Genomic DNA, 9,759 nt, shown 5'->3' on the forward strand with positions numbered 1-9,759 from the left:
CAACCCCAGTACATGAGCCCAGATGCGACTTCTTGGCTCTCTTCTCCAGATGTTTCCAATAAAGGAGTTAGCTCTCAAACAAGGGCAGCCCCTCCCAAGAGAAGAAGCCAAAGTCACCCCCAACTCAGGCCCCATAAGGAGGAGGGGCTTCACAGAGACCCCCCACCCCCAGGCTGTCCTGATGCCAAAATGCAATTCCTGGTAGCTCCCCCACTTCCCCCTCCCCCTCACTCTCCTGCCACCCAGAGCTTGGCCCGCCTCCAACAGCCCATGTTCCAATTCTGCAGTTTCCAGAAGCCCACCCTCAAACCCAGGTCACTTCCCCAGCCCCTCCAGCTTCTAGTACCCAGGTCCTGCGTATCCTTGCCTTCCTGGGTTGAAACGCCACGCCAGGCACTCAGATGCCTCCTGCATCTGAAAATCTCACAAGCCTGGACGTCCCTGACACCACCCACTGCTGTTCTCTTTCTCTTTCTCAGCCCACTGTGGGCTCTGTTTTTCCTGTCTGTGCTTAAATGTCCAGGTAGCTGTCTCTGCTGGTGCTACTTTCTCTAGCGGGGATCCTCAGCTGAACCCTGGGCTTCAGTCCCCATGGACGGAGCAGCTCCAGCCGCTGTCTCAGCCCCAGGCCTAAGTGTCCAGCTGCTTCCCGGACAGCTTGCAAGTCCCCCAGCCAACACAGAGCTCAGTCTTCCTCCTCCCTGCCAGGGTGCACCACTAGCTTCCCCCCAATTTTCAGACCAGGCCTGGGGTTCATCTTGACTCCTTCTCTCTTCTCTCCCCATCGCTGCCACACCTCACTGCTCACAAGAAAGTCATCACTGTGTCCATTCTCCTTTTTTCTTTTCTTTTCTTTTTTTTTTCTTTCTTTTTTTTTTTTTTTTTTTTTTTTTTTTTGAGACAGGTCTCGCTCTGTCTTCCAGGCTGGAGTGCAGTGGTGCGATCTTGGCTCACTGCCTCCCAGGTTCAAAAAATTATCACGCCTCAGCCTTCCAAGTAGCTGGGACTACAGGCACGTGCTACCACACCCTGCTAAATTTTTTATTTTTAGTTTTAGTAGAGATGGCTTTTGCCATGTTGGCCATGGCTAGTCTCAAACTCCTGGCCTCGAGTGATCTGCCACCTCGGCCTCCCAAAATGCTGGAATTGCAGGTGTGAGCCACAGTGCCTGGCCTCTTTTCTTTCTTTCTTTTTCTTTTTTTCTTTTCTTTTCTTTTTTTTTTTTTTTTTTTAAGAGAGATAGGGTCTGGTTCTGTCACCCAGGCTGGAATGCAGTGGCACCACCACGGCTCACTGCAGCCTCGAATTCCTGAGCTCATGCAATCCTCCCACTTCAGCCTGAGACTACAGATATGCACTACCACGCTAGGCTAATTTTTTACTTTTTGTAGAGAGGGGGGTCTCACTACGTGCCCAGGCTGGTCTCAAACTCCTGGTACGTCCACCCTCTTAATTTTGGTAACAACCTCTCAGCAGGGGACCCCATCCATTTTAGCCTTCTTAAAAATGGGATCATTTTTAGGAGTTAGGGTGACTGGGTGTGGTGGCTCATTCCTGTAATCCCAGCATTTTGGGAGGCCAAGACAGGCAGATCACTTGAGGCCAGGAGTTCGAGGCCAGCCTGGCCAACATGGCAAAACCTCGTCTCTACTAAAATTACAAAAATTAGCTGAGCGTGGGGATGCATGCCTGTTATCCCAGCTACTTGGGAGGCTGAGGCAGGAGAATCACTTGAACCTGGGAGGCAGAGATTGCAGTGAGCCGAGATCGTGCCACTGTACTCCAGCCTGCGTGACACAGCAAAACTTTGTCTCAAAAAAAAAAAGAAGAAAAAAAATAATAATAATTAGAGTGCAATAAAGAGGGGGTTTGCCCATCTCATGAGGTCCAATCCACCCTACCAGATCCAGCTGAGGGGTCCCTCCTCCAGGAAGCCCTCCTTGACTCCCTTCCGTGGAGCAGATGGTTTCTCTGTCCTTCATGTGCTCCAAGGCTGCCCCAACCTTTGTCTTAGCCTTGAAACCCCCAGATAAGAATCTTCTGGCTGGGGCCGGGCGCGGTGGCTCAAGCCTGTAATCCCAGCACTTTGGGAGGCCGAGACGGGCAGATCACGAGGTCAGGAGTTCGAGACCATCCTGGCTAACACGGTGAAACCCCGTCTCTACTAAAAAATACAAAAAACTAGCCGGGCTAGGTGGTGGGCGCCTGTAGTCCTGGCCTCTCGGGAGGCTGAGGCAGGAGAATGGCGTAAAAACCCAGGAGGCAGAGCTTGCAGTGAGATGAGATCCGGCCACTGCACTCCACCCTGGGCGACATAGCGAGACTCCGTCTCAAAAAAAAAAAAAAAAAAAAAAAAAAAAGAATCTTCTGGCTGGGTGCGGTGGCTCAAGCCTGTAATCCCAGCACTTTGGGAGGCCGAGACGGGCGGATCACGAGGTCAGGAGATCGAGACCATCCTGGCGAACACGGTGAAACCCTGTCTCTACTCAAAAATACAAAAAACTAGCCGGGCAAGGTGGTGGGCACCTGTAGTCCCAGCTACTCGGGAGGCTGAGGCAGGAGAATGGTGTAAACCCGGGAGGCGGAGCTTGCAGTGAGCCAAGATCCGGCCACTGCACTCCAGCCTGGGTGACAGAGTGAGACTCTGTCTCAAAAAAAAAAAAAAAAAAAAAAAAGAATCTTCTGCTTGCAGTTTCTTCTCCCTACACCTCAGACCCGCACATCCTCTCTTTTTCCTACCAGACTCCAACACAGGCCGTCGCTCAGAGCCAGTGAATAGCAGATGTTTTGAAGAATAGATGAGCAAATGAAAGAAATGTCCTCAGACTGCCCCAACCGCGGGAAGGAGGCCAGTTGGGGCCTCTCAAGGCCTGGCCATGTCTCAGGGGCTTCCAGGAAACCCCCTTTCCTCCATCAAGTCCCCTGTCTGCCTCCCACCCCTGCGTGCTTGGTACCTCTCTCACACTGAGGTCCCATGAAGCCGTACACACAGGCGCAGCGGTTGGGCCCAATGCAGCGACCCCCATTGTGGCAGCCGCGGTCACAGATGGCTGTGGAGGGAGAAAGGGTGGTGGCTGGAGGTCCCCCGGCAGCAGAGAGAGCTGGGGTTCACAGTAAACCCCTTTTCACCCAGGAATCCCCAGGATCTGGCCCAGGTTGAATGATAAGACTGAGGCTGGGCTCATGGCTCACGCCTGTAATCTGAGCACTTTGGGGGGCCAAGGCAGGTGGATCACCTGAGGTCAGGGGTTCAAGACCAGCCTGTCCAATATAGTCAAACCCTGTCTCTACTAAAAATACAAAAATTAGCCCACGTGGTGGTGAGTGCTTGTAATCCCAGCTACTTGGGAGGCTGACACAGGAGAATTGCTTGAACCTGGGAGGCAAAGGTTGAAGTGAGCTGAGGTGGTGCCACTGCACACCAGCCTGGGCAACAGAGCAAGACTCCATCTCAAAAAACAAACAAACAAACAAAAAAGGCCGGGAGCGGTGGCTCACGCCTGTAATCCCAGCACTTTGGGAGGCCAAGGCAGGCAGATCACGAGGTCAGGAGATGGAGACCATCCCGGCTGACATGGTGAAACCCCGTCTCTACTAAAAATACAAAAACAAAATTAGCCGGGCGTGGTGGCGGCGCCTGTGGTCCCAGCTACTTGGGAGACTGAGGCAGGAGAATGGCGTGAACCCAGGAGGCGGAGCTTGCAGTGAGCCAAGATCATGCCATTGCACTCCAGCCTGGGCGACAGAGCGAGACTCTGTATCAAAAAAAAAAAGAAGAAGAAAAACGACTGTGACAATAAATGTCCCCTGCAATCTCCAGTCCAGGAATAAGGACCCCCTGGGCAGTGGGCAGCTGGCAGCAGAGACCAGTGCTCTGGGATTGCAGTTCCAAGTGTGCGAGGAGGGGAGTCCCACGGGGATACTCACGCTGCCCACACACGGTGCCTGTGTAGCCCTTCTGACACAGACAGGATGCCCCCCGGCAGGTGCCCCCATTCATACAGCTCACACTGCACCCTGACCCTGGGGACAGGAAGGTGGGATGCATAGTAAGGTGGAGACAGGCCCCGAGATGCCCTCCCAGGAAGGTTGCAGGACTAGGCATGCTCAGCCCCGCTCCTGTCCTTCAACAAAAGCAGCCCGGGCTCCTCGTGGTAACCGGAACACTGTGACCTTCTCCCTCCCCCAAGAGGCCACTTCCCGCTCACCTCGGCTCACCCCGCAGCTGGGAGCCAGCGTCCCATCCGCACAGGTGCACAGGTTGGGCTGTGAGCAGAAGCCCTCACCACAGGCCCGCCTACAGATGGCTGGATGGGTGCAGCAGGTGGCAGTCAAGACCAGGACCGAGCCTGGGCCATGCCTGCTCCATCAGTGTCCGGGCTGGCTAGAACACCTTGGTGGACACTGCTGGTCATCTGCATCCCCGGCTCTGCTCATAGCACACCACCCCTCTTTTCATGGGACATCCCCCCCACTCTCAGGCTGGGCTGGGCAGGTGGTACGACCCAGGCTGTGGGTTGGTGATTCTGCCACAGCCATTGGGAGAGAACGCTCTTTGGGCCAGAGCTGCCGAGCTGTGAGGACAGAGCTGGAGGTGCTGGGGTTCTGGATACTGTGGTTGGGTGTCTCCTGGGAAGTGGAGTCAGATTCCGGAGACAGAGACAGAGACAGAAAGAGTGGGTGAGGCCAGAGAGAAGCAGAGAGAAAGAGACTCAGAGAGAGAGAGAGAATCAGATAGATAGACAGTAACCAACAGAGAGAGACCAGGTGCGGTGGCTCACACCTGGAATCCTAGTACTTTGGGAGGCTGAGATGGGAGGATCGCTTGAGGCCAGAGTTCGAGATCAGCCTGAGCAACACAGAGACCCCCATCTCTAAAAATAATAATAATAAAGAAAAGAAACCAACAGAGAAAGACACGAGCAGAGATGAACAGAGAGACGCAGAGACAAAGAAAGGGAACCAGAGAGATAGACAGACAGACACAAAGAGGTTGTAGGGCAAAGGAAATGAACATGGCAGGTTGGCCTGGAACCCTGAGGACAGATGCAAGGGCCATTCCTGCGGTTCAGCCAGAGGCCCCTGGCTAAGTCCCCGTGTAAACAGAGCTGGACCTGCAGGCAGGTAAGAGTGTCCCCGGCCTGTGCCTCCCACCTCCAGAAGGCAGCAGCACTCACGTACGACACACTGGCTCCTGCCAGGGAATGTTCTCCAGCCCGGACAGCAGTAAGCGTGGAACCGGGAGCCGCACACATTCGGCCTTTGGGGACAGCGAGATGGGTCTGGTGAGCCCCTGCCCGGGTAGACATCCCCCGGGCATTCCGCTGCCCCCAGGACAGCCCAATCCACACCGAAGGGGTCTCCCAGCAACCCAGGTACCACGCACCCCTGCAAGATGCCTGGGCTGCCCCGCCTCCGCACACGTCCAGGACCTGCAACCTCCAAGGCCCCATCCCAGCGGCCTTGGCCACCTGCCATGCACAACAGGGCCGACCAGGCCAGCAGGAGCCGGGCCAGGGGGCCCCTTGCCAAACACAGACCCTCCAGAGTCATGGCGTGTCCCCTGGAGGCTGCGGAGAGGAAGCAGAGTCAGCCCTAGAAGAGCCCCTCACCCTGGCCATGGGAGACCCAACACAACGAGGAGGGCAGGGTGGTTGCCAAATGGGGCAGCCCTGGGGCCTCTGGGAGCCCAAGGAGGCATCCAGCCCCAACCGGGAAGCAGTGAACAGTCAGAGGAGGCTTCCTGGAGGAGGTGTGATATTAAAGAAGGGTCTTGGGGCTGAGGGTGCACAGCCAAGGCAAGACATGGAAGGGAGGGGAGAGAGGGCCAGGTGGGGCCAGGTGGGGCCAGGTGGGGCCAGGTGGGACCAGGCGTTGCAGGAGTGGGCGTAGCGGTGTCATGGAGCTTTTGCTCATTTGTCAAGGACAATGAAGAGCCCTTGAAAAGCTATGAACAGGAGGAGCAAAGTCAAAATGCATGTTAGGTGGAGTGGGGAAGGGCAGCAGGGTCCCCAGCAGAAACAGGGTGTCAGGAGGCTGGGAGCTGTCCAGATGGCAGAGAGAGGAGAGGAATGGGAGGCTGATGTCATGGGAGGTGGGGGGCGTTGAGGAGATTCCTAAAGTTCTGGCTGGGAAGGTGGAGCCAGGAGAGCGTCCAAGGTGTGAGGAAGGTGGTAAGTCGTGGGAGGCAACCACCCCACTGTCACTCAGTGACACAGATACCCCCACTCCTGCAACGCCTGGCCCCACCTGGCCCTGTGTCCCCTCCCCTCCATGTCCCACGCCCGTCTTGCCTCAGCTGTGCACCCTCAGCCCCAAGACCCTTCTTTAACACCACACCTCCTCCAGGAAGCCTCCTCTGACTGTCAGGGCTGGATGCCTCCCTGGGTTCCCCATGGGCCTCAGGGCTGCCTCGGGCAACCACACCACTGTCCCTCATTCCGGGCAGGGGGCCCAGGCAGGGGCTGGAACTTCCCAATGCAGAGAGTACCCCTGTGCCCAGCAGGGAAGGAACCGCTGCTGTGCCCATTTCACAGATAAGCAAACTAAGGCCATCACACCATGTGTGAGGGGTTAAGCCTGAGCTTAAGCCCAGGAAGAGGAGGAGGAGGGTGAGAAGATCAGTAACGGAACTCGCTCCTGCCCCCCGTGGCTGGGTCTTTCCTGGGTCATGAAGGACGGGAGGAAGAAGACCGGGACAGGAGATGACCGTTTGGAGGGTGGAGGCAAAATACTTGAGGGAAAGAAGCCAGACCAAGTGGCCTTCCTGTTCCATTCAGGTTCTAGCGAGGAAAGAAACTGGGCCTAGGTGGAGAATGGGCGAGGAGGCCTGCTGTGTGGCCTTGGCCACGCCCCTCTCCGGGCCAACCGGGTTGTCCAAAGGCCCAGGAGCAGGGAGAGACCCCTGTCAACGTTGGAGAGTTGGCTGGCTGGGGAGGAGCGCCCTCTTTTTGCTTCTCTGTTGTCCGGGTAAGTCGGCACTTTGAGAATCTGTGGACTCGAAGCAGCCTCGGGGCCTGCAAACCCTCCTCCCCCCACTCCCTCCGCCCCAGCCCCCTGCCTCGGGTGGGGTGGGGGAGTTAGGTGGGGTGGGGAGTCTCTGGCTTCATTTGCCTCGGTCCCCCCTACACACCGCTGCCTCTGCGAGCCACACCCTGGAGTTTGTGGAATGAATGAGCAGAGAAGGCGCGCCCAGCACGGGGTGTGGAGGCTGAGGGCCAAGGAGCGAGGGATCCCAAGGTCCGCCGACGGGGAGAGGGCGCCCCGGGAGTCCGCGGGGCGTGAGCTCTACCTGGCAGAGCCCCCGGCCGCGACCACACTTGGCTCCGCCCTCACCTGTGGGGTCAGGGGCCCCGCGCCCCGGCCGAGCCCCTCCCGCTGGGTCACCGCGCCCCCACTCCCCACTGCGGCGGGCGCCACTAGAAGGCGGAGAGGGGAGGGGGCTGGGCCCGGGGCTGCCCGGCTGCGAACAAAGGAATCCTCTCCGCCTCCCTCTGCCGGCCCCCCCGCCCCCGCCTTCCCCACCCTTCGGGGCCAACGATCTCGCCCTGCCGGGGGCCCCGCGCCTTCACTTACCTGCAAGGCGGCGCGCGTGGAGGCGGGCACGGCAGACGGACGCGCGGGACTCAGCGCTGCAGGGCGGGCTCCTGCGGCGCCGGGGACCCGGGGCGGGAACGCGAAGCCGAGAGGCCGACCCCGCCGCGTTCTCAGCCCAGAGCTGCCACTCGAGGGGAGTTGGGGGCGGGAGGAGTTGGAGGAGGGCGCGTTTGCACCTCGTAGCTCCCGGGGCGGGGACGGGGGGCTGCGATCCGGGGCGGGGAGAGAGGCTGCGGCTCGGGGAAGGGCCTGGGGCTCCGAGAGAAAAACTCCGATGGGCTGGAGGGGTGGGAGGGCGGACGGGGGGCTCTGGGCTGGGGGCGCCTAGTTGGGGCTGAGGGGGCCGCGTTTTCGGATCAAGATTGAGATGGAGGTGGGGCTCTGATTTGTGGGGGGCCTGGACGACAACCTGGGCAGACAGGTCCCAGGACTCACCTGGGCGGCCCTCCCACGGCCTCCCAAGCTGCCGCCCCCTCCCTTGAGCAAGGAGAATCGTTGGAAACTCACCTGGCTCTTGGAGCCTGGATTGTTAACTAGGCTGAGATCAGAGGCCCCTAAATATGTTGAAAAAACATTGGGTAAAGATGTAAATCCCAGGGAGAAGGGCCCAGGTTTTTCCTCTGGTTCTCAAAATGAAGAAGTTAACAATACAAACGGTGTAAACTTTCAAATCTCTTTGAACCTGTTTCTCCACCTACCAAAGGGACCAGACAAGAATTTCGGCTCCCTATCTGTTGTCAGTACTCCAAACAAAAATTTCTAGGCTTTTCCACCACCTTCCTACCTTTGAGAATAGACTTTTAACATGGGGATCTCAGAAGCTGTGCGTTGGGCCTGAAGCTGTTACTCCATCCAGCAAACTCCTATGCATCTGTCAAAGACCCGTTCAAAAATTCCCTTCCTATCCGCAAATTGTGAGTTTATTCTATTGAATTCCCAAAGCTGATTGTGCTGACTATCCCCCCACCACAGTACTTCTGGAATGTAATAAATAAGTAAGCCCAATGGACTTGAAACCAGGTAACATAGTGAGATCCCATCTCTAAAAAAATAATAATAATTAAAAAATAAAAAAGAATTAGCCAGGACTGGTGGCATGCATCTGTAGTCCCAGCTACTCAGGAGGCTGAGGCAAGAGAATTGCTTCAGCCTAGGAGGTTGGGGCTGCGGTGAGCTATGATCATGCCACTGTACTCCAGCCTGGGCAACAGAGCGAGACTCTATCTCCAAAAACTGGAGACCCTGTCTCCATTCCAGAAGTGCTCTGGTGGGAGTATATTCAGCACAGTCAGCTGTGGGAGTTCAATAGGGTAAACTCAACAATTTGCAGGGAGGGAAAGGATTTTGTTTTTGTTTTGTTTTGTTTTGAGACGGAGTCTCGCTCTGTCGCCCAGGCTGGAGTGCAGTGGCGCGGTCTCAGCTCACTGCAAGCTCCGCCTCCCGGATTCAGGCCATTCTCCTGCCTCAGCCTCCTGAGTAGCTGGGACTACAGGCGCCCGCCACCACGCCCGGCTAATTTTGTTTCTGTATTTTTAGTAGAGACTGGGTTTCACCGTGTTAGCTGGGATGGTCTTGATGTCCTGACCTCTTAATCCACCCGCCTTGGCCTCCCAAAGTGCTGGGATTACAGGTGTGAGCCACTGCGCCCAGCCTGTTTTGTTTTGTTTTTTGAGACAAAGTCTCACCCTGTCACCCAGGCTGGAGTGCAATGGCGCGATCTTGGCTCACCGCAACCTCTACCTCCCAGGTTTAAGCAATTCTCCTGCTTCAGCCTTCCAAGTAGCTGGGATTACAGGCTTGTGCCACCAGGCCTGGCTAATTTTTTTATGTTTAGTAGAGATGGGGATTCACCATGTTGGCCAGGCTGGTCTCGAACTCCTGACCTCGTGATCTGCCCGCCTCGGCCTCCCAAAGTGCTGGGATTACAGGTGTGAGCTGCCGTCTCCGGCCTGGGAGGGGATTTTTGAACTAGGTTTTGACAGTTGCATAGGAGTTTGCCGTAGGAAACAGAACAGGCAAAAGCCTGGAGATGGAGAGAACTTAGAACAAACATGCCTGGATGGAGTGAGGTTGGAACTTTAGGGGAGAGGAGAAGGAGGGAGCAAGAGGAAAGCAGGAAACATAAGAAGAGTGTAGAAGCACCCAGGAGCCCTCAGCAGGCTC

General features: G+C 56.7%; 1 protein-coding gene across 2 annotated transcripts in view; it reads right to left on the reverse strand.

The window, feature by feature from the left end:
* Positions 1-7,719, reverse strand: part of FBN3 (fibrillin 3) — an 88,290-nt gene extending 80,571 nt beyond the window's left edge. The window contains exons 1-6 of one of the 2 annotated variants that reach the window (XM_015122717.3): positions 7,576-7,719; positions 5,387-5,570; positions 5,178-5,260; positions 4,209-4,307; positions 3,928-4,023; positions 2,955-3,050 (exon numbers count right to left, since the gene is read on the reverse strand). In XM_015122717.3, the coding sequence (XP_014978203.3) occupies positions 2,955-3,050; positions 3,928-4,023; positions 4,209-4,307; positions 5,178-5,260; positions 5,387-5,553 (541 nt within the window). In that variant the 5' untranslated portion in view covers positions 5,554-5,570; positions 7,576-7,719. Of the gene's footprint in view, positions 1-2,954; positions 3,051-3,927; positions 4,024-4,208; positions 4,308-5,177; positions 5,261-5,386; positions 5,571-6,868; positions 6,988-7,575 lie in introns of those variants that run through there. The other variant, XM_077979762.1, reaches the window with a different exon arrangement.
* Between the last annotated feature and the right edge of the window lie 2,040 nt (positions 7,720-9,759).

Source organism: Macaca mulatta, chromosome 19, assembly GCF_049350105.2.
Source record: "Macaca mulatta isolate MMU2019108-1 chromosome 19, T2T-MMU8v2.0, whole genome shotgun sequence".
Taxonomy (NCBI): Eukaryota; Metazoa; Chordata; class Mammalia; order Primates; family Cercopithecidae; genus Macaca; species Macaca mulatta.